The sequence below is a fragment of the Anser cygnoides genome, chromosome 9, assembly GCF_040182565.1.
Source record: "Anser cygnoides isolate HZ-2024a breed goose chromosome 9, Taihu_goose_T2T_genome, whole genome shotgun sequence".
Taxonomy (NCBI): domain Eukaryota; kingdom Metazoa; phylum Chordata; class Aves; order Anseriformes; family Anatidae; genus Anser; species Anser cygnoides.
The window spans coordinates 25,827,150-25,849,874 of NC_089881.1; the positions used below are offsets into that span (position 1 = coordinate 25,827,150).

At 50.5% G+C, this 22,725-nt stretch overlaps 1 protein-coding gene across 9 annotated transcripts in view; it reads left to right on the forward strand.

The window, feature by feature from the left end:
* The window catches only part of PLCH1 (phospholipase C eta 1), a 69,794-nt gene that overhangs the window by 15,434 nt on the left and 31,635 nt on the right, over window positions 1-22,725 (forward strand). For 8 of the 9 annotated variants that reach the window (XM_048059404.2, XM_067001974.1, XM_067001981.1 and 5 more), the window contains 4 exons: window positions 15,785-15,931; window positions 16,841-17,084; window positions 19,226-19,355; window positions 21,077-21,247. In XM_048059404.2, coding sequence (XP_047915361.2) covers window positions 15,785-15,931; window positions 16,841-17,084; window positions 19,226-19,355; window positions 21,077-21,247 — 692 coding nt within the window. Of the gene's footprint in view, window positions 1-5,355; window positions 5,580-15,784; window positions 15,932-16,840; window positions 17,085-19,225; window positions 19,356-21,076; window positions 21,248-22,725 lie in introns of those variants that run through there. The other variant, XM_067001980.1, reaches the window with a different exon arrangement.

Consider the following 22,725-nt stretch of genomic DNA (forward strand, 5'->3'; position numbering starts at 1 on the left):
AGCGAGCTGCCCGCCCCACCAGCCTCGCAGAGGAAAGCGTTGAATGCTGACCTGCAGTTCTGGGGGGGCTCTCAGCCCCTTGTGTCGGGAATACCCGGCTCCTCCTTCGGGAGCCTCTTCCCGATCGCTTGCTTATAAACATCTGGAGCTGAGCGGGGAGAGAGGCTTAGCCCAAAGAATTTGCTCATTTTGAGAGAGCGTCTCACAGATTTCCCAAATGCGATGGCTGCGGTTGTGCACCGCCTTTAGTAGATGAACACCTACTGCTGTTACACAACCGCTTTCGGACAGCTTCAGGAGAGATTGCCTGTGGCAGGTGTTACTGCAGTGCTTTCCCTTCATTTCAGCCCGAGAAACCGAGCTCTTACGCAAGATCTTGTAGGCTTTTTTTTGCTTCAGTGATCTTGAACTTTTGTGTTCAGTGAATGGGAACATAAAATGCATTACGTTTTATGTTTTATGCAGTAAAATGGTCAATTTTGTTTATTAGAGCACAAGAGTTTTGGGGGAACAGTATGAAATGTTTGCTGAAATGCACGTATGTTTGGCTTGATGTTTGCTGATGGGCAAAGCTTTATAATTAGCTCTGCTGAAGCCTCGTGCAAGCCCCGTGCTTGGGGCTACGGTGCTAAAAACGCCAGATGTTGACTGCAGAATTTGCTCGTACATCTTTATGGTCAACTTCAAGTGAAGTTTTATAACGATGCGTGGGAAAGCAGGATAAGGTAATAGTGCAGTAATTCAGATTTATGTTCTGAATTCTTTCTGTAAAACAGCCAGATGAAACTGAAAATGTACGTAGAAGAAGGGCATTAAAGAATTTAGTTTAAGTTCTCATAGGCTAAAAAGCAGTTCCTGAAATATATTGGGAAACTTCCCCTCCGTGCTTCCTTTAGTGCCTAACTGCCTCTGAGAGCTACGGCTCTCACCTGGCGCGTGCTCTGGTGGCGGGAGGAGCTCCACGTGTGGATCCCCCATCGGTGCTTCGGGCTGCGTAGTTCTGATGCTGAGTGTTTTTCCCCTGCCGTCGTTGTGTATTTGTGTATTATTCTTACAAAGAACAGTGTCTTCGTTAATGACAGATGAGTGGAGTTGATAAAAGCCGTAATCTGATACAAGCGACAAGTTGTTTGTGCAGATAACATGAAGTTTCGTTCACAGCTAGCTGAGTTCTCAGGAGGAGATTGTATTGCAGTTTAGGTCTAATATTAAATTTGGATGATGAATATGAAGATGTTATCTTCTTATTTCATTATCTATTTACTGTGAAGGTAAAGGTTCTCTAGTCAGCTTTTCTTTCTCTGTGGCAGAAGAAGTCTTTGTACCAGTTTCCATCCATTTTCTCAGTGAAAAAGGAAAAACTGATGAGCCAGAAAATTAATAATCTTCTGGTGCTGTAATTTCAAAACCTGATTGTTAAAAATGTTCTCATTTATTGGAAAATTAATATTTTGCAGTAGAACTTGCACTGCCGTGTCCCTTCGCCCACTAATGCAAGCATGGCAAGCTGTAGGTTTTAATATCTATAAACTGAGCTTCCGCGGTTTTCAGCAGCTTGGCAAAGGTAACGCCTCCGGCAGTAATTGCTGCCGTTCTCCTCCTTCAGCCACTGGGAATGGGGCAGCTGCCCCGTGCCACGGGCAGGCTCGGGTGCTGCGGGCGCTGCATGGCACGGGGCTGCTGGCTCTTGTAGAGGGGCCATGCTGCGGGTCCAGCCCCGTGGGGCTGCTCCGCATCCTGCTCTGCATCTTGCACCGAATCCTGCTCCGAATCCCGCTCCACATCCCGCTCCCCATCCCGCACCGCGGCCAGCAGCAAGCAGGAGGCGGCACTTTTACCCTGGGATTGCTGCCTTGGATTTGTAAAGGCAGATTTTGCTGCCATCCCTGATGGCCTACAGGCATCTGCTTGGCTTTCCTAGGGGGGTTTCAGCTGTTTTTGTAGTCTGAGACCGGAGCTGCCTGGGGAGGAGAGGCCTGAGCACAGCGACTCCCATAGCCATCAGCTCAATCACCTGCCAGCCCTGGTGCCGCGGGGTGCCTGCTGCCTGCCCCGCGGCCCCTCCAGCTCTGCTCCGGTGCAAGGAGGAGCTGGCAGTGCCTCGGTGGCTGGCTTCATGCACCTTTTGCCAGGGTTATTGCAGAATGCTGCTTCTGGGGAGCTGAAAACGTCGGCACTGGTTTGGCAATGACCTCGGGACAGGCCGGTGCCGTTTGGGCCCCTGGCACGGCGTCCTGCCCCAGCAGCTCCAGCGTCCCCCACATCCCAGCCAGAGGTGCTGAGCTGAGCTGCAGCGTGCTCCGAAGCAAAGCGTATCTGGAGCTGGGTGTGCGGAAGAGAAGAGCCTGCAGGTATCAGAAGAAAGCTTGAAATCCCCCTTCTTGACGAGAGGACAGGGGCAGTGCTTTGGCACTCGAGGTACTTGCTGTCTCATCTCTCAGGATAATTCCCGTGGTTTAATGACAGAACCTTGTTTGAACAGCAAATGAAGAGAACTGGAAAATAATATCAGTCCAGGGGAAATGGATTTTGAGTGAATGAACATCTTTTTAATAAGTTCTATTGCTTTTGTAGCTGAGATTGTCAAAAACTATCAGTGAAATGAGGCTTGGAGTACGGCTAATGTGTTTTATGAAACCAGCTTAAAAAGTTGAAAAGACAGACTTCTGAGCATGCAAGCCGCTGTGAAAGTCACCCAGGGAAGGGCTCGTGGGGCAGAAAAACTAGCTAGGAAAAAGAGGCAGGCCCGTGAGCCTGTGTCACCGTTCCTGCCAAATCTGATCTCGCCTGGTTGCGAGATGCGTATGAAGCAGTAGTGCCTGCTGAAAATTTGTGCCGTTGTCCTATGGGGATCATCGGTTTTGATCAATTACGTGTGACAGGGTAATAATTCCCTGTGCCGGGAGCTTGCTTGGCACCCTCGCTTGAGCCCTCGTTAGAGCGGTGCAGGCTGCGCTGCGCGGCGCCTTCCTGGCTGCAGCGGGGCTGCGTGGAGCAGAGCGAGCTGGAGGGATGTGCGGGCTGCCCAGCCGCCGCTTCAGCGGGATGCAGCTGCAGTGTCAGACGCGATGAGGTGAGCTGCTTGCCTTTTGACTTCTCCCTTTGCAGACAGGCAAACCGACGCGGTGTCCTGGAGGACGCGCCGGCGTCAGGTCCGACTCCGGCTGACAGGGCTTGGCGCTGGGTGTAGAACCTGGCTTCGCAGTGGAGAGTTGTCATGGTGATTGTTTTTTGGAAGCTGAGTGTACCTACAGGTATTTTCATACCACTTGGCGTATGCCCCCCCCAAATTTTGTAGAAGTCTTCATTTGTTTGCTGTAATGTTCACGCTAAGCCATACGGTGTGCTCTAATTTGTAAAGCCATGTAGCATCGAAGCACTTCGGTTTGTAAAATGAGCGTTATTTTGAAGACAGAATAATAAGGAATATATTAATGGTGAGAGAAGCTTTCCTACAGAGCAGGTTGGGTGTCAGAGATGCTCGTGTGTAGCTCCTATCACGTGTAGCGGAATGCTAGGCTGGGAATGCGGCACAATTATACTTGCAACACATTAACAAGTGCAATTTGATGTACCAAGAATTAAACTGAAGGCTGGTGACAGCTCATTTCTTTTTTGTTGTTGAATTGTGACGGTAACGCATCGATTCATTTGGATGCAAATGTATTGACAACTGTCTAGAGGCTTCGGAGCGACGGATGACTTGGTGAGAAGTCATCTTGTGAACTGAGGTGTGAACCCCTGGTGGGGTAACCGAGCAGCTCTTCCATTTCCCTCGTTACGGCTGCCCCGAGAGGCACTTCTCTCTGCAGAAGGTGACTGCTCAGCGCAGCCATCCTCAGCTGAAGGCGTGGGTAGCAGCGTGAGCTTCGGGTGCAGCCAGCAGGGGATCCTACAGCGGCGTTGGGGCTCGTTCCATGTTATGGTCGGGGTTGTGTCTGCTGGCTGTAGGCGAGGCGTGTCTTGTGCCGTGCTGCAGTCCCTCATGCCGTAGAATCAGAGAATGGCTCGGGCTGGAAGGGACCTTAAAGACCATCTGGTTCCAACCCCCTGCCGTGGGCAGGGACACCTCCCGCTGGGTCAGGTGGGCCAAGGCCCCGTCCAGCCCGGCCTTGAGCACCCCCAGGGATGGGGCAGCCACAGCCTCTCTGGGCAGCCTGGCCCGGTGCCTCACCACCCTTACAGCGAAGAATTCCCTCCTAACGGATCCTAAAAGATCCCCATCCTTTTTATAAGCCCCCTTTAAGTATTGAAAGGCCCATTGGAAGTCTCGGTGTCCATGTTAGCAGCAGCTGAGAACTGATGATTTCTCAGCGAGTAAAACGCCCGTCCGTCAGCTCCACTTGTCTCGCCCTCGGTGCGACCAGCAGGCAGAACTGCTCTCGCTCTCCCCTGCCCCAATCTCTCTATCACCCAACTTCTCCCTAGCACAACTGGACAAATCCTGCCCTCCTGTACCGCTGTCGCTCTCTGAGGATGCCGCTGGGGATTCCTTTGGTGCTGGCGTAGAGGCGGCTGTGCAGAGCCCGCGGGGCAGCGCAGGAGCGGAGGGGCAGCGAGTCAGAGGGGTGCCGCGGGGCGCCCGCCTCCTCCCTGCGCTGCCTGCCGGCGCTGTCCCCCGGGGCTCTGTCCGAGTAAGTCTGAGGGGCTCTGCCCATTGCTCCACGCTGGCTGTAAACCTGATTTTAGTAGCACTGACTTGGCTTAAGCACGGTACTTAGCCAGTAGCGTGGTAATTTCTGATAGCTACCGGGAGAGTTGGTGCTGAGCATCTCACCGGAGGCGACTTGTTCTTACGAAATTGAATGCTCAGCGATGCACAGGCTGAACCATTTGCATGCTCCGCGCTCTGACCGGCCTCGTTCCGTGGAACACAAAAGCTGGCTGTTCCCCTCCGGGCTGGGAAGAGAGGGGAGGCGAGGGCGCAAAACGTGGCAGAGGGGAGCGCGGGCCGTGAGGTTCTCGCCTTCACCTCGCAGAATCCTGGGCTGCAGCCGCGGGGAGTTCCTCGGAGCCAGGGTGTTTTTCCTCGCCTGCATTCAGCCTGCGTCACTCGCCCGCTCTCCAGCTGAAGCACGGTAATCGGTTCCCGACCGGCCTCCCTGGGTGCCTGAGGGATTTCCCCGTGCTCGCCTGAGCCGCTCTTCTTCGCGGGCGTTACGGGCGCTTAATGCCTGGAGCGTCTTAATCGCAGCACCATGCGTGCGCGGCTCGCACCAAAAGTAGTCACTGCTCCTGCCTTCCCACAGCAGCGGCGGCAGCACGGAGCAGATGCTTCCAGCTTCCCGACCAGGCTGTGCTTTTCGGCTTTGAAGGAAGTTGCCTCGTATTGCCTCTGGATTTGTTTTTCTGTCTCTTATGGCTCGCAAAGATCTCGTTGCTCCCCATAAAGAGCCGCGCTGGCGAGGTTCTCCTGTACTTCTACGGATTGCTTCCGAAATGTTTTCTCTCTGGAGACGTGAAGATTAAATCGAGGCTTTCCTGCAGTGAGAATTTCCATTCTACTTGCCAATAATGCATAAGAGTTGCAAATTTAATGGCAGACCTTGAAGTATATAAAAATTTAAGTCCAGAAAAAGGTAAGGATGTGTGAGTTTGTAATTACTGTGGGAAGAGCTAAAAACATGTCTGGGAGTGCTTATAGAAAAACAGGTGCACTATATATCTGTGCTTGGTAACTCTTCAGTGCTGTAGCTGTTTGGACATTTTTAAAAATGGAAAACAAATATTCCTGAGTATTTAAGAGAAAACTTGTGTGTTGTTCTTTTTTTTTTTTTTGGGGGGGGGTGGCGTTTCAAATTGAAAATACATTTCTCCATGCAAACATGTGGATTGTATGGGAGATATTGCTCCTGCAGTATGGACAAACAGAGATTGCATTTTATCTTAAATTATTACAAATGTATTTGCCTTTAAAAACATTCCTGACCTTTTAATCTATTGGTCATTTTGCCACAGCATAGCTTTCCATGGGGAAGAGTATCTATTTTTTTCTAGCAACACTTATAAATAGAATGCTAACCCATATGCAAGTGATGTGTAAAATTGTGATCACAGAGCAGTGGATGAGCAAGATGCATCTCTTCAAGAACTGTAGGGGACTGGTACAAAAGAGGAAGACATCTTGAATAACTTTCTTCGGGAACTTCTGATTTGTAATGTCTGATTTTGGTCAATTTAAGTCGGTGCTGGGAGCAAAGTAGTGAGTACTTTAAGCCCCTAAATGGCTGTGGGGTAAATGCTATATAGAGGGGGAGAACTCTTTGTATCTAGCATGGATAACTCTATAAGGCAAATATTTTTTAACTAGTGGAAGTGGTGGGAAATTGACACCGCTACCCTGTAAGAACTGAGACCGCCTAAAGGAGCTGTCAGTTATTTGCATGTCCCATCGGGGACGGCCTCGCCGGTCAGAGTGGGCACGCTGCGGCTCCGGACACGGCGCTTTTATCTTGGAGGGTTCCATTACACAAAGCTCGACATTAAGTTTTGATGCGCACGGGTAGGTAAAGGAGGGCAGGTGTTACTCCATCTGCTTGCTGGGGCACGGTGGGTAATGGATACGTCCCCATTTAATAATTTACCGGAGCGTTGGAAGGGACTTTTTGGAACAGCCCTAGAAAAAAGGCGTTGGGTTTAACTTCCGAAGCTGTTGTAGGTGTGTACATATATGTACAGATAAACGCGTTTCATGCCAAAGCGTCCCGCTGAGGGTGAAATCCTCTCTGAAGTTATTTTGTTGTCCCTTTTCCATCGGCAAATACAGCGGCAACCGCCAGATGAACGCTCCTGTTGCTCCTCCTCGGTTTGTTGCCCGGCCAGGCGGCAGGAGCACGGTGCGCAAGGCAGCGTCCCGTCCCATCCCGTCCCATCCCGTCCCAACCCATCCCGTCCCGTCCCATCCCATGCCGTCTCGTCCCGCGCTGTGGGTGAGGCGTGTGGGGCCGCTGCGCGCCCGGGCTTGGTGCTGGAGTGCCCAGAGGGACTCCTGCTGGGAAGGGAGGCAGCAGGAGGAGCGCGGAGCCTTTGCGGGGCAGGGCACTGAGGAGCGGGATCGCGGCCGGGCGCTGTGGGCGCAGCCCCTCGGCCGTCTGCAGCCTGGGGCACTTCGCAGCTCGCGGCCTATGGGCACAAACACACACATCCACCGGTGTGATGCGCCCAGTCTGCGGGCGGGTGGCTCCGTTGGCCTGCCCGTACCGATTGTGGTGGGATCGCGCCCGCTACGATCCGCGCACCGTTACGGCAGGGCCTGGATAAAGCGGTGCCGCGACGCTGCCCGGAGCCCGCCCGGCGCCCAGCCGTGAGCTACCGCAGGACGCTGCCGCTCGCCGCCTGCCAGCGGCGTGGCCGTAAGTGCAACCGTGGCTGCTGCCCGCGGGGATGGGAGGCACGCTGGTGAGCAGGGGCGTGTGGGCAGCGGGAGGCCGGTGGGCACGGTGCGGGCTGAGCCGTGGCACTGGGCCTTGGAGCGTCCGCCTGGGCTGGGGCCAAGTTTTGTCCGCAGGGACCCTGGCAGCAGCCCTTTGTAAGGCCGTTGCCAGTGCTTCTTTGGGACTCTTGCATCTGTAAATCTATCCAAGCACCTACAAAATGGGTATTGAGACCCTGTAACGGCGCGTGACAGATAGCGGAATGAGCTCCGGGTGAGGAACAGACAGGTCTGAGCGGCTGTTGAGGACATCAGCCTGCTCCTGAGAAGAGCTTGGTTTTCCAGAGGTTTGATTTCCATAACGGCTTGAATCCACCACAGCATCGCAACAAAGTAGGGTATGCACGTGGCAGCTCCGAAAGTTTTCAGGCCTTGGGGTGTTTGGCTCCGGAGGAGCGAAGGACCTCACGGGCAGCAGGTCAGGGACGCGGTGGACCAGGCAGCAGCGAAGTTCTGTGCTTCCTGAATACCTAACACTCGCGTATTGCTGCTCCCGAGTGAAGTGTGGTTGTTTCAGTAAGTCTGCAGAGCACTGTTACCACGTGAAGCAGAACTGAGGCGCCTTTGGGGAGCCGCGGCACGAAGGTCGGACTGTCCGGGTACCAAAGCGTTGGGGCCGCTGGTGAGGGTGTGGGTGTGCTGCCGTGGCAGGCAGCGCGGGGTAAAACCTGGAGCCCGCCGAGAGGCTTCGCCAGCTCCTTCCAGCGCAGATCTTACCTGCGAGGGGAAACGTGTGTGTTTGTTTCTGCGCTTGGGCACGCGTGGTGAAGGAGTCCTTTCAGAAGGCTGTGGCGTAGAAGGCAGCTCGTTAGTATGCCGGCAGCGCGTTGTGCTGGGCGAGTGCTCCTTGCTGGCAGAGCTGCAGGTTGCGGGGAACCAGGGGCTCGCTTTTCGCCGCCCCGCGTGGCAGGAGGGCTCGCTGGAGCCCGTGCCTTCCGCAGGTCGGGCTCTGGGTATGCCCAGCGGTGTTGCAGGTGTCTGGCTCGGAGACGTGTTCACACGCTGCCGGCGGGAACGCCGCTTTGCATGAAACTCGAAGGCACAACGCAGTTTTTCAGTAATAAAATCACCTCGGTGTTCGAGACTGTCAGCTCTTTGTTTGTCCACGGCTGACTCACTGTGGGTGACTTGGGCCGAGGTAATTTGAGAACGGAACAGATAACCACGCTGGGTAGGAAAATGACTGTTTCTGAGAAGTGGGATTAAATTAATTCATACCATCAGCTGAACTGTAGGCTTCAGTCATTGATTTAAAGGTTAATTAACTCCACCTTCAGCTCTGCCACGCTTTTCCCCCTCCTGCTCTCTAGAGGAGCCCCAGACGTGGATTTTGTGCGGATTTGTGTGGCAGCCCGAGGGGGCAGCGGCGCTCCGGGCAGCCCAGCGCCATCCTGGGCAGGCTGCGGTGCCGGGAGGTGCCAGGCTCGCCGCGACGTGCTGCTGCCCGCTGGTAAATTCACAGCCAGCAGAAGGCTCTGCTCCTGCTGGAGCTGCGGCAGCGTCTCCGCACGTCTCTGAGGGGGACGGGAGCAAGCTTGTAGGGGCACTCTGGCGGGGTTTTTCTGCTTTTGTTTTCTTGGACAGGTTGAGGGGGGGTAAAATATAAAGGAGGGGCATATTGGGAAGGGCAAAAATATAAACAAATCGAATGCAACGCAGTAGGTTGCTGTGGGACCTGTGTTTCACCGAAGGATGGGGCAGTGCATCAAGGACTAAAGAAGAGCGAAGATGTTCAATCCCTTACAACAAAGGCGGGCTAAAAAGGAGGCCTGCTTGGCTCTCAAGCCCGTGGTCCTCCTGCACGTATGTATTTTTAGAGGGCAAACGTAGGATTCAGGAAGGGAAAGAGCTCATGGCTTGCTGTTCTCCGCTCTGACCTCTGCACCCAGAGGCGCAGCTCCTGCCAGAGCCTGCTTTATCACTGCGAGGCCTCGGGGGGGGTGCCCCTGCCGTAGTGCTGCCGAGGGGGACGCGGTGACCCAGCCGAGCTCTGCGCGAGCCGTTCTCGTCCTCTTCGGTACTTGGGCGAAGCTCCCCGAGCTCAGGGGAGAACTGGGGGTCCCTCGGGGCCGGGCTGCGGCCCCGCGGAGCGATGTCTGGTGCTCCTGCGTCCTCCTGGCAGCGTGAGGGTGTTGCCCGGGCAGCCGGGTGCCTCTCTGCCCTCTGCTCGCCCTGAAACCTGCCCCTGGCTGCCACCGGCCTGCCTCGCCTTCATCCTGGGGGCTGTAGTGCGAACCATTGCCGCCTCTCCCCGTCTGCTGCTGCTTCTTGCTCTTGGATCAGGGCGTGCAAACTTGGTGACGGCGTTTGCTTAATAAACCTACGTTCCTCGCTCACTCTAATCAAGTGGCGGTGTATTTTGGCACTTGGCTGTGTGTGTGGGTAAATGATTGTGCACTGTTGGTAAATGACCGGTTCCGTGCCCTTCTAGGAAACGTAGCAGTCCTCAGCCACGCTGGTTGCAGAGGCACCAGAGCTCTCAAACGGAGCAGCTCTGATGCGATCTGTGTCTGAAGCAAGAAGAGGAGGAGATCTGTGACTTCGGGAACCAGCAGTGAGGGTCCCCCGTAAGCTGTTACGCAGCCGGCTTTTGGGCGCCGTGTCCACCCAGAGCAGCCTGTTGAAGGAGCTTCTTTCCAGAAGAGCCTTGGAGCCGACGTCCCAAAGCCTGGTGACTTGTGCTGCTTGAATGAAACCTGGGCTAATTTGTTGAAGATAACGATTAGAAGTCTGCCGAGCTGGCGGAGGGAAGGTATCCTCGAGCAGAGGCGCAAACCGTGCATTACGTATTGCGGCTGGGGGCTGCGCTCGCAGGTTTCAGTTACAACCTGAACTGTAGATCTCAAGGGGATCACAGGCCCTGTAGGTAAGGTGCTGCCCTAGCAAGTCATTTTCAGTATTGCACAACGCTCTGTCAAGGATGAGCTCGCTGTAGGAACCAGATTTAGCGATATGGGTCCTGTGCATCCAAAGAAATGCCCAAGGAGGGTTTTTTTGCATTGCCAGGCTTGTCAGTGTTTGGATTCTTCTGGTGTATTTCTGGGTGCTCCCCCAGCAGGAATGGCTGCTCAGTGCTGTCAAGTATCAACCAGAGAGAAGGTACACAGCTAAAGCTTCCCACTTCAACTATGGAAAAAAAAATCATTGAAATTGATTGGAAACATCAAGCCAGCGACCCCACTATGGCAGGCTAACTCAGCGGTTACTAGGAAATACGGATTACTCCAAATCGGAACTTCTGGGAGTTGCCAATCCCAAGTCTCTTTAAAAAAACAAGCAAAAGCCCCACACCAGATGGGTCTCAGGCCTAAGAAGAATTAAAACCATGCTGACAATTTCTTTTCTCCCCTTTTGCTCCCCTTCGTTCTCAAGCTTCGCCCCTTTTTTGTTTGCGTATTATTTGGTGAATTTACAGGCATGCGTTGTCCTTCAGATTTAGTGATTTTCATTGACCGTAGGCCATCCACCGTTGTTCTGAGTAGTCAGCTGGCGTTCTGCTGGTTGCTCCCCTTGCTTTAGGATTCTCTGCTCCCCTGAGGGCTGGAAATGCCCGCACAGTTTCCAGCAGCGCCTGCCGAGGACTGGTGGCGCTGCCGGCTCGCGAGGCCGTGCTGAGGTTGGCAGAGGTGTGGGAGATTGTCCACCTCGTGTCAGTGCTCATCTGTGGGCTTATAATTAAAGCCACCCTAAGGAGCTTAAAGTGAAATAGCGCGAGGGGTTGGAAGAGTTACCGCAGGGCAGGTGGAAGTTCCGGGTGAACACGAAACGCAGCAATGGAAACAGGCCTGACCCGGGGCGGGGGTCCCCCAGGCTACCCTCCGCAGTTCTCGTTGTCCTGGGCTCGCTGCTTGCCCCTCGCCAAGGCAGCAGTGACGCTTCGGTGGCATCAGCAGCAAGCTGCGTGACGCTCCAGATGTTGGCGCTGCCCTGTGGGATTTGGATGGGACGTGTTCCCTGGCGGACGGGCAGTAAAGGGGCTGTGGGGGCCTTAGTGCAAAGGCTCCGAGCATCCTCGTGACGAGGAGGTGGCTGCGGAGCGGGGCGGCGTGATCTCCGCTGCCTGAGCTCTCCCGTTGTGGTTTCACCCAGAATACCTCCCCCCGCAGATTGCGTTAATGTAATGCCGTGCTGTTCTCTGGTTCGTGCGCTTGGTTTCCTCGCGCACCCCTCCAGTGCCTGCTTCTGGGCACGCGCCCGCGCATCCGCCCGGCTGCTCCCCAGCCTGGGTCCGGGCGTCGCACCGCAGCCCCCACCCCGCGCGGCAGCGCGGGCGCCCCAGGTGTGGGATCTCGGGGAGCTGCGCCACAAGGGGTCACAGGCGATGCCCGCAGCGGTCCTGGCAGTGGGACAGCTCCTGCTGCAGGGGGCTCTTTTGGTGCTGTTCCTCTCCAAAGACAGGCTGACAGCCTTCCCACAGAGCGCCTAGCCGAACCAGAGCTGCCGAGTGCGCAGGGGATGTCAAAATGCAGAGAGAAGAGCTGATGTTACAGGTGAAATTGACTTCTATTCTGTGGGTTTATTTCATCTCCTCAAGCTTAATGTTGGCTTAATGCAGATTGCGTATTATTGAGAAACGCAATTTATATCCTCCTTAACAATTAGACTTCTCATTGTTTGGTAATGCTCTTTATGCCTTATTTAATCTTCTCGTTTTGTCAGACGGCCGTAACATCGAGTCCATGAAAACAAGACAGGAGACTGAACGTCATCTCCGTGCAGGCAGTGGTTCCTGGAAGGCGATGGAAAGCAGTGTTTGTAAAGTGAAATCCCCATCAAACTGGCTAAAATCCCATTTGTCCAAAGCCTGTGCTCTACCAAGACTTTGCTGGAGGCTCTTGGCAGTGGAGTTTTGCCACTAAGAGTTGGCTGACAGCGTTACCTTGGATAACCGCTAGCCAAAATACAGCAGGAAAAAGTCCCAAGCCTGCTGCTGCCATTGCTAATTTTTTTAAACTAAATATGAATTTTTAACCCGGTGAAGCCGCCCAGGGCTGGGCCTGAGGCACAGCCTCGCGTGCGGCTCTGCTTGCGGACTGATCTGCGCCTCTGTGTCCCGGGGAGCCGTGCTCGGGGGCCCGTAGGTGCTTCTCTCACTGCTCTGGTGTGCCTGCATGTACCTAAAGTACGGCTAGGGAGAGCGCTTTAATTCCCTAAATATTTTCCTTCTAGTGCCCGCTGAAGGGTCCGGCACGCCTTAAAGGCCGCGCAGTGCTTGCAGCAGCGGGCAGGCATGTGCATTGTGACCACCGCTGTTGGCATTTAGCCCGAGTGAGTGGCAAAGGAGCAGGAATCGGGGCCGGGGCAGAGAACGGCTGCTGAAGCTGGCACCGCAGCGGCAGTGGCTTCTGCAAGAGCTGCTCCCCGGCTGGCGCTCGGCGATCCCCTGGTTATTAAAGACCCGCTTGCACACGGGGACAGATTAGAGCGGGGCTGGGCGGAAGGTGGCGGCGGCTGATTTGGGGCGGATTAGAGGGCTTTCCAACGTAAGGCCGCGTCCGGTCAGCGCTGGGCGCTCCAGCTTAGCGCTTGCGGGCTGCAGCGAGATTTATTCCGCGGCGAGAGGCAGCCTCGACAGGTAGCGTCTGCCCGGCGTGAGAGCTTTCGGGGGGCATCCGGACCGCCCTGGGCTCCGATGGCTTTCCTCCGGGCTGCAGGGCTCTGCCAGGTGGTGGGCAGCGTGGCCGCCTCCGAGAAGGTCCAGCTGGCACAGATGGGTTTGTATTGGGTTTGGTGTTCGGTACAGAAGCAGCTCCTTCTGCAAAGATGCGTGTATTACTGAGAAAGGCGATCGTCGCTCGATCTAAACGTTAAAAAATGCTCTCCGAATTCAGGTCTGGTTTGCTCTAAATGATTGTTGTGGGAGGGTAAGAGTAGCCTGGTCTTTTGGTATCGTTAAAGCCCATTAACCTGCAGGATGTCTGTTGGGATGATTTTAGGCGGTCAGGAAGGTTTGCCTACCTCTGGAAACAGAAGTAACTTTGCAGCTTTCAGATTTTTTATTTATTTTTTTTAATTTGAAAGTAAATCTTTAAATATACAATGCATAAGTGTGATGTTTTTTGAATTTCTGGATTAATTAACTTTGTTTTTGTAGCATAGACTGTGCTGTATTCTAGCCTGTAACTTTTATTCATTTTCAGGCTTTGGATTAAAATGCACAGGTAGTGCTTGTGTCAGAAAAACACCGTAACGTGGAAAGCACGTCACGCTTCCCTGAGTTCCAGCATACGGCCGCACTGAGGGGCTGCTTCGTTTTTATTCATTTATTTCAGTATTCCTGGTTTATCTAGAGTATTAAATGTTTTTTCTGGAGCTTTCTGCTGAGGCACTTGGCCGCGTTCAGGTGCTGACCCACGGGGCCCTCTTGCAAATGCCCCGCTAGGGGCTGAAGTCAGCACGCTAACATCGGTTTCAAAAGACCTTGTTTCTGTCTGCCTGGGTCATGGGTAGCTGAAAGGAGGGGATGGTGTACTTTGTAAACTGGAAAGGGAAAACAAAAAAGGAAAAAGCCTTCTAAAATTGAAGCCCAGCGGGCCTTTGGATGGTGTGGCGCTTTCTGCTATGGCCACGCGCACAACAGGGGTGGTGCTGTGAACTTCCCTACCCATCCGCTGTTCTGAGCGAGATGCTTGCATCTGGGTGGCGTTTTCTGAGAACTGCAGGAGTGCAAGCAGAAAAGCCGGTGCTTTCTCGGGCAGTGGGCTTAGTGCAGGTGGCATCCGAGAGATGGAGAATACTGTGGTGTTTGGCAGGAACTGCATTTCTTCCGCTCTTCTGTGCTGGTGTTTTAAAATCTATTCCGTGTAACTTTGGTTCTCAAGTCTGTCTGAAAATGTGCGTGGGAAATGCGTCTGTGTTAACTACAAACGTGATGTAGAAACATGCGGGCCATTGAAACTGCAGAAGAAATTGTAAAGTCCTTTAGGATTTTTTCCATGTTTTCTGGTAGTTGGGATTATCTGCTTGTGGCCCATTTTCTGCTTTTCTTGCATGAAAGAAATGTAGTCCCCTTTCTGCTGCCTTTTGCTGGTGGTGCTCAACCACACCCCGGGGAGACCCTTTGCTTTCTGGCACGGCTGAGCTGACGGTAACAGAAACGCTTCTGTGAAACTTGCTTGTGTGTAAGACTTTTATTAATAACTGATTACGGATTAGGTGCAAAGCAGCAGATTATCTGTATTGAGTAGCTCGTAGCTAAACCTCTTCCTAAGCCAAAATCTTGTTGCAGTGGATCACTGATGGTGAGATAAAAACCTGCGTGCGGTTTGTGGTTAGGTAAGGGCTCGGGTTCGCACCTCCACATGGCCCCGTTCTTAGGGACAGCCTCAAACCTGTGCTGGAGGAAACATTTTTAAATTATTTTAAAGGCGTGAATCCAAGGCACACTTGAGCTGGACTCAGTTGCAATGTGGAAGGCTCAGTTCCTGCATATGCAGGAAGTTTTAGGGACGTACTTGGCCTCAGTTTGTCTTCTATAAGGTTATGACTCTTCCGTCCCTCGCTGTTTCAAGGCTCGTCTGCCTGGTGCTTTGTGCACCTTCATTTGAGAGCCAGCCCGAGCGTAAGCAAACCATCCGGGAGGTGAATTTGGAGTGATATCAAGTGAGGAGAGGCAATGGGGATAAAACCAAGGGAATTTAGGAAGGTGGATCTATGTACTGAGATCAGGGGGAAAGGTTATCTTGATCCTAGTGTTTGGAGAACTGTGGGGGGGAAGATGTGAGATGAAGTGGAGGAGATGGGTCTGTCTTAGTCAAAACAAAGAGAAACAAAACCTCATTGTCCCAGATGGGATGGACTGATAAAGAGAAGTTATCACTGTGTGTGCTTGAAATGCAGGATAGAGAGGCTGTAAATGTGTGTGTAGCAGCGGGGAGGGATTGTGTATTTATAATTCCATTAGCGGTTCTAACAGTGTCAAAACAGCGAGATCTAAGCTAAGGGGTTACTGAGCCCAAGGGAACACGGAGTTTGGACAGTGGTCTTACCATTCAAAGCTGGCAGAGTGCTGGGTCTTAAAATTACAGCGCTGTGGCTAATAATATCAAACCAAAATACTTACAGGAAATATGCATAGAACAACTGCAAAATATTTTCCTCCAGTATCTGGTTGAGTTTTCTTTGCCTCCTTTGTTGTGAAGGTGTTTTGACCGATGCACTTTATTTTCTGATGTGGAGTCTAGGTGTGAAGACGAAGAAATGGTATGTCTCTGGCACAGTAGTGAGCAGTTCCTGGCACTGAAGGTGAAAGGCAAATGTTTTATGTCTGGGAGATGTTTGAAAGCCATTAACTCATTTTATTAGTGGAATTGGATGGCCGTTTAGTTGAATTTATTCTGTTCTGCTTAACAGTTGAAAGATGCATGAGTGTTATGCAGTCTGGGACTCAGATGGTTAAGCTGAAGAGTGGAACCAAAGGGCTCGTTCGTCTCTTCTACCTGGATGAGCACAGAACCTGCATCCGATGGAGACCGTCCAGAAAAAGCGAAAAGGCAAAAAGTAAATTTTTAATGTCTTAATTTCTTGGGCAGCTCAGTATTAGAGTGTGAATTACAGATGGAAAACTGAGCAATATCTTTTGGATTCATTACATGAATCCTCTTCACTTATTTTAAATTTGCTATGATACTTAAAATGAAGGTTGTCAATAGTGTGAGTAGAGTTTAAGCACCTACTAAAAACTTGGGAGTGTAAAAGGAAGGGAATGTAGTTCAGTGGCATGTGGACATTTTCCGTGTGCTTATGTGAATTATGAACAAATTCAGTGGGGACTCAATAAGTATACTGATCTCTGTACGATGTATGCACCACAATTTAAAAATGTAACCTAGAAAAGCTTAGATGGATGTTTCTTTGTTGTAACAACTATGATAACTTTCTTTAGGTATTATTACATCTTGGAGTTACTGTGTAGCAGCGTTTCTCATTGAAACAGTTCCTGCTCCCCTGTTTTAAACTAGAAATTCAAATCAGCAGTGTATTAAATAAATTAAGGACTGGAAATTCAGAGAATTGTCCTGTAGGCAAGAGATTTAAAAGCAAGCAATTGGCAAGGCTGCGGGCAGTGACAGTTGGTGCTTTTGGGACCGTGCGTGGTAGCTGAGGGCTGCAGCAGAGAGCAACACGGGGCTTCGGAGGCGCGGAGGTGGGAGCCCACAGCAGGGAGTGCTCAGAGCTGTGCTGTACCTGCCTGCACCTGCAGCAGGGCTGCCCTCAGGGCAGCTGTTCTGTGCATGCAGCGTAGGCAGGGACGAGCCTCGGTGTCAAAAAGCCCTTAGTGATGTGAAGATCTAATATTAAAAATCGTTTAATGACTTTTAGCCTGAATGACTCAAAATTGCTGAAAAGCAGAAAATAACTGGGTGATTATACGAGCATGTCAATTTTTGGTTTCCCTTTTCCCCCCAGTTGTCATCGATTCCATTTACAAAGTGACCGAAGGCCGGCAGTCCGAAATCTTCCACCGCCATGCAGAGGGGAACTTTGACCCGAGCTGCTGCTTCACCATTTACCACGGCAACCACCTGGAGTCCCTGGATCTGATTACCTCCAACCCAGAGGAAGCTCGCACCTGGATCACGGGGCTGAAATATTTGATGGCTGGAATAAGTGATGAGGACTCGCTAGCTAAGCGACAGAGAACACACGATCAGTATCCTTTTATAAGCCTGAGCAATGTCTTGCAATTCAGTATTTCTTGTTTAGTTTTTAGTGAATTTGGTGTTGGGTGTTATTTCACCTCAAGCTAAGTCTTGTTTGCCCAACTGTGCCTTTATTCTCCCACTGCAAATTGCAAGGCCCATTAGAAGGCACCGTTCCCAAGATATGGGAACTGATGGAAAACTTAAATTTCTTGGCCTCTGTATAGCTGAAATGTGAACTTTTTTTTTTGGAGCCTTCTGGTAAATTGCCCGGTCTTCTGGTAAACTCCTGGCCCTCTCCATTTCTCTTGGTTGGTGTGTGTCAGATATCTGTGCCTGCTGCTCAGCCTCCATTGATTGTCAGAATGACAAATCTTTAAAGCTCCTTAAATGTCTTTTTAGCCCAGTAACCCAAATGAGCTTTTTGCAAAGACTGTGCTCACTGAGTATTTTCTTGATGTGCTTTCTTTCAGAGAGTGTTTACTAGCGTGTCAAATATAAAGAACACTCTTCCCCCTAAACAGACAAAAAAGTCTTGATTATAATTGTAACCTGTCTCTTTCTTGCCACGAGAAAGAATACAAAACGATCACTTGTAAATACTCCTGCTGGAGAGTACACACACACGGTATTTAATTTATATTTTCAGTGTTTAATTCTGATACGAGACAGGCACGGATCCGTTTGGGGGATATATTGCATGCTCCGCTGCACACATACTCAGCTTGCTATATTTATCCATGACTTTTTCCGAGCTGCACATATCTGCTGTATGGTGAAACATCACTTCAAGTCTTGTTTGTGTTATCAAATGCGGCAGCTGGGAGACAAAATGACCCAGTAACAGTTCCAGCTAGAGCAAGAATTTAGGAAAAGCTGCAAAGGAATATATGTGCAAAAATGGGGTAAAATTCACTGGTTAGAAAGCGGAGTTCACACAGAATTAAGGGAGGTGCAGGAGAATATCAGAGCAAGCCCAGCAATATTTGAAAGCTACTTTAGCTTCTCCTCTGAGAATATACTCACCACTAGAAATAAGAGAGCAAAGGAACTAGTGTTGTGAACCAGACTACAAATATTTGTCGTAAACCAGTACCACTTTTATGCATTTAAATGAAACTTCTGTCCATAGCAAGGGTAAGGGAAAGAACTATTTCAATGCCGCCTCGAACAGACATAAAGCTGCAGAATGTCCTAGGAAAAGTTTTAGTAGAGCCGAGCTGTATGCAGCGTGAAGAATCACAGCCTGTTTTCTGACCTTGACAGCTGCTAGGTTTGATACCATTTTGGCCTTGTGCAGGGAGAAACAGCAAATGTACAATTGCTGTCCGTTCTCTCTGTGCAATTTATCATTGCATGCACTTGTTGCAGCTCTGTGGGACACCTGACATAAAAGGTGAGGGCAGAGGTATTAGAGGGAAGGCGGTGGTTGAAGAAGTTGTCCAGAGATGGATAAATTACAAGTGTACAGATGAAAGAACTGTGTAACAATCCTGGGGGAAAGAACATGGAAAAACAAGAGTGTTTCATTGTTAATGAGGCTCTCAAGGAAACCTCAGGCTCGTAATAATGTACTTGGCCAGGTTTCACCAAGTCTCCATTATGCTATCCACTTGCATTAGGTTGCCATCTCTGATCCGGATGGCAGCTGGGCTGGCGTCCTGTGAGTCACAAAGCAGGTAGCCCCCAGATATTAGCTCCGTGAAGGTCAACAGCCTTGGTTATACCAGATAAAAGGTACAATAGCAAGTGGTACCGCAAGGGGTACAGTAGTAAAAAATAAAGCTTTGGTTTGGCATCAGCACAGGGAGAACCACGCGGATCGCACCAGATCTTTTCCATCAACGAGTCTTTCAGGATGTACCCCTGACATCTGTAATGCGGGCAGTGGGAAATCTTAATTCACGGGTTTTGCCCAGCGGCTTTGACTCAAAAAAAGATGTTTGTGAAGGCTGGATTGAATAATGCCTAGTTCTTTCCCCTAGCAGATGTTAAGGTGCTCTGCTAAGGAGTATCAGCCTCCTGCCCAGAAGAGCTGGGGACGAGTGTCATTCTCCTGAGCTGAGCTCTTGTCCTCGTCCTGCCCAGCTGCTCTGCCTCCCTCCTCCAGGAGGGGACCACACTCTTGTACGTTTCCTTGACGCGTTTGCAGCTGGGTGAAACAGACCTTTGAGGAGGCTGACAAGAACGGAGATGGCCTGCTGAACATTGAGGAGATCCACCAGCTGATGCATAAGCTCAACGTGAACCTGCCCCGCAGGAAGGTCCGGCAGATGTTTCAGGTTGGTGGCCGCTAGCACGGGGCTGTACTGTGCTAAACCAGTGACAGTTATGGTCTGAACCACAACAGGGTTTGAAAGCTGGGACTTAAAACCCTGTCCTTTCCAACATCTCAGATTTTTACCCAAGTCTTGCCTTTTTATAGACGAGGATGCATCAGAACATTGATTTAACAAGACAACCCCCACAGAAGACAATTCATTAATTCTACTCTTTAGATGTGTTATTGTTTTCATCTCTGTGACCTGAATTATTCTACATTGGCAGTGATGGTTGCTCTGCTTCTATTGAAATCTCTCTCTTTTTTTTCTTCATTTCCTTTACGGAAAATTATTTGATAGAAACTAGCTTTATGAAAGTGATTATGGTTCTTTTTAAAACTTCCTCTCTTAGGCAGAATAATTTTTATTTTGTATTTTACTTCTGTTGCCTGAAAACAGTTACAGTTGGGCTGGTAGAAAATGGTTTGCAATGTAGGAAGGAAAGATAAGCCAAGGGCATAATGAAGAGCAAAATGCTTGAGTGTTAACGGAGTGGTTTCTGTGAAGGGGAAATAAAACTTGGTCCTTGGAATGGAAAACAGACTGGATCTGCTCATTGCACCTGCTGTTACATGAGCTCCTCCGGTCCAGAAGGAGACTGAGCCTGAACTGGAAGAGCTTTCTTGAGAAGAAGGAAGTGATAGCAAGTTTGGGGATACTTACTCTCCTTGGAGAGAGGAATTTTGGCTTGGTAAACCTGTGTGGAGACAAGCCCTCGGGCTCAAAGGGAAGTCAGCGTTGAAAGGGCTCTGACAGAAGGCGTTGTGACCTGCACTTCAACGCTGCTTGGAAAAGGCCACGGGTTTTATAACGAGAGGAAAAACATTGTATTGCAGCTGTGAATGAAAGATGTTACTCGTGGGAACAGTAGCACATCTGTACGCATTTATTTCACTTTGTCGACATCATCTGCTTACGTTCTCAAACTTAACAAGGGTTGTAGCTCCCCCAAAGTTTGGGCATTGTGGGGACCTAGATAACATTTGACAGCAGTTCTCCAGAATACATTCTGTGTTTTGGAAATCCAAAGCAATCCTCTTAGGCAGATGTTCACAGTAAAAACCTTGTATTAACGTACGTTAAGTACTGCTTTCTTCTCTTGCTACCTCTGAGGATAAACAAAAACTGCAACCAAGGCTGGGGCTGCTGGGGTTCTCTCTTGGTGCCGAGGCTCATTGCTGCTGCGCTGTTGGACCCCCTGCAGGGAGCTGACGGGGGCTCAGAGTGCTGCAGCTGGAAGTACCGTTAATTTAAGACCGTGGCTTGTTCCAAATGTTTTTAAATGTCAGACTCTGTTAGAGGAAGCCAAGGGGTGAAATTGTTATGTTCCTTGCTATGTTGTAGTCCAGGATAACTGCAAGACGTACAGGAGAGTAACAGATCAGAAAAAGCCCAGGGTGTGCTTCTTCACGTGGGGAACAAATTCAAAACTGAAGGTGGAATTGAGACCTCCATAGGGAACCTGTGGCTTCAGTGCAGGAACTGTTTTCTCCAAAAAATCCAATAGATAGTATTATCATTTTGCAGTTATTTTAGCCTGTGTGTAGTAGGCTTTGAGTCTGAACAGAATTTTGCAGATTAGAATTTATTAAATTTCTGTTCTATACATAAATCTTCTTCTGCTTTATTCCCTGAATTCACCTATGTTCTAGCACGCTTACCTGAGTGTCTTTACCTCTTAGGAAGCTGACACAGATGAGAACCAAGGAACCTTAAATTTTGAAGAATTTTCGGTGTTTTACAAGATGATGTCCTTACGTCGAGATCTCTACTTGTTGCTTTTAAGCTACAGTGACAAGAAGGATCACCTCACTGTTGAAGAACTTGCTCAGTTTCTAAAGGTGGAACAAAAGGTATGGAAATGTACGTGCATATAAATAAAAGCATAGGAAAAGGATTATGTGGAAAACGTTTAGCTTGGGGCAGGGGGTGGGGAACGTTTTTTTTTTTTTACAAGAGATTTGTATTTCTAAGGGAAGACTATATTTTTGTGGTGCAATGTAAAGATGGGTATTACACCCACCTGCCAAAGTTCAGAAAGGTCAGGTGTCCAGGATACTACCTGGATGCTCCAGAGAGGACATGCATGAAGATGCTGAAGTGCCCAGGGACAGCTGAAGGGCTGTGGTAGGAGAGGGGGCATGGAAGGACCCACAGCAGGAGGAAAAACACATGAAAGAGGCAGAGAACGCTGTCTGTGGGTGCAGGAGGACATCAGGAAACTACTGATGCAACAGCAGAACCAAGCTGACTGTTCAGTCTGGCATATTGAACCCACCCTCTGTGTGCACACTGCTCAAAAGCCCGAACACAGGCAGGGCTGTCAGCTGTAAACACTCTGCTGACATTTTTCTGGGAGGGGGGGGGGAAAAAAAGAAGTGTGACTTCCTTAGGTGAACCTCTAGGCAGCGTACTTCAGAAGCGTCTTGCACTTTTTGCCTCTTCCCTCTTGTCTTCTCACTTGCCATTATTAGCAGTGTTGAAGCACATTTACCTTTGTGTGTTTTCAGAACACAAATGTGATAACAACGACCTCAGGCAAGGCAAGATTGCCTTCAAAAGCTGGTAATGGTTCAGACCATAACGCAGCTCTAAAATGCCTTCAGCCAAACAGCATTGGGCTTTTGCTCTTGTCTGACTGCTTGGAAACCTGTGGGTGGTCTGTCCAACTCCATCTGCTACTATTTTGGGGCAAGACTTTTGAATATTCTGCTGACTGAGGATAGAACAAAAGTTTTTTTTTTTTTTTTTGTCAATTTGCTAAGCTGGTTTTCCTAGGAGAACAGCCTGTTACCCTCACCTAAGAGCTTGTGAAACAGATTATTTCCATGTAGGTGCAGCTAAACTCGGCTCATTGCAATTGAAATTGCAGTTTTTTGGCTTCAAATGTCAGAGGAGCAGAAAATAGGCATAAAATAGGCTGGTTTCCTAGAAGGACTGCTGGTCCTCCTAGCCATAAGCATCTGTGAGGGAGGAACAACCCCTGGATGTCCAGTCACGGCTGCATGCCTGCAGGTTGTCCCTTTGGGAGTGCCCTTTCCTAATGAATTGATCTGGGTTTGAACTGGTCCCACCCAGCAGCTGATCTCCTGCGAAGTGACAGATTGCTTCCACAGCAGGATCTCCAGGGTCTTTTGACTGACAGTTTGGCTCTCACTTGTCTTTGAGTAACGTGTGAAATGGGCTCTGAAAGCATTGTTTTCCCTGCTGAAGAGCAGCTTTGCAGCAGGTTCTGGACCCGCCCAGCGGAGGGAATGGCCTCGTGCTGCCCGGCTCTTTGGAGCCCCATCGCGATGCCGCGTGTGCGGGCTCTCCACCTGTGGCTGCAGCG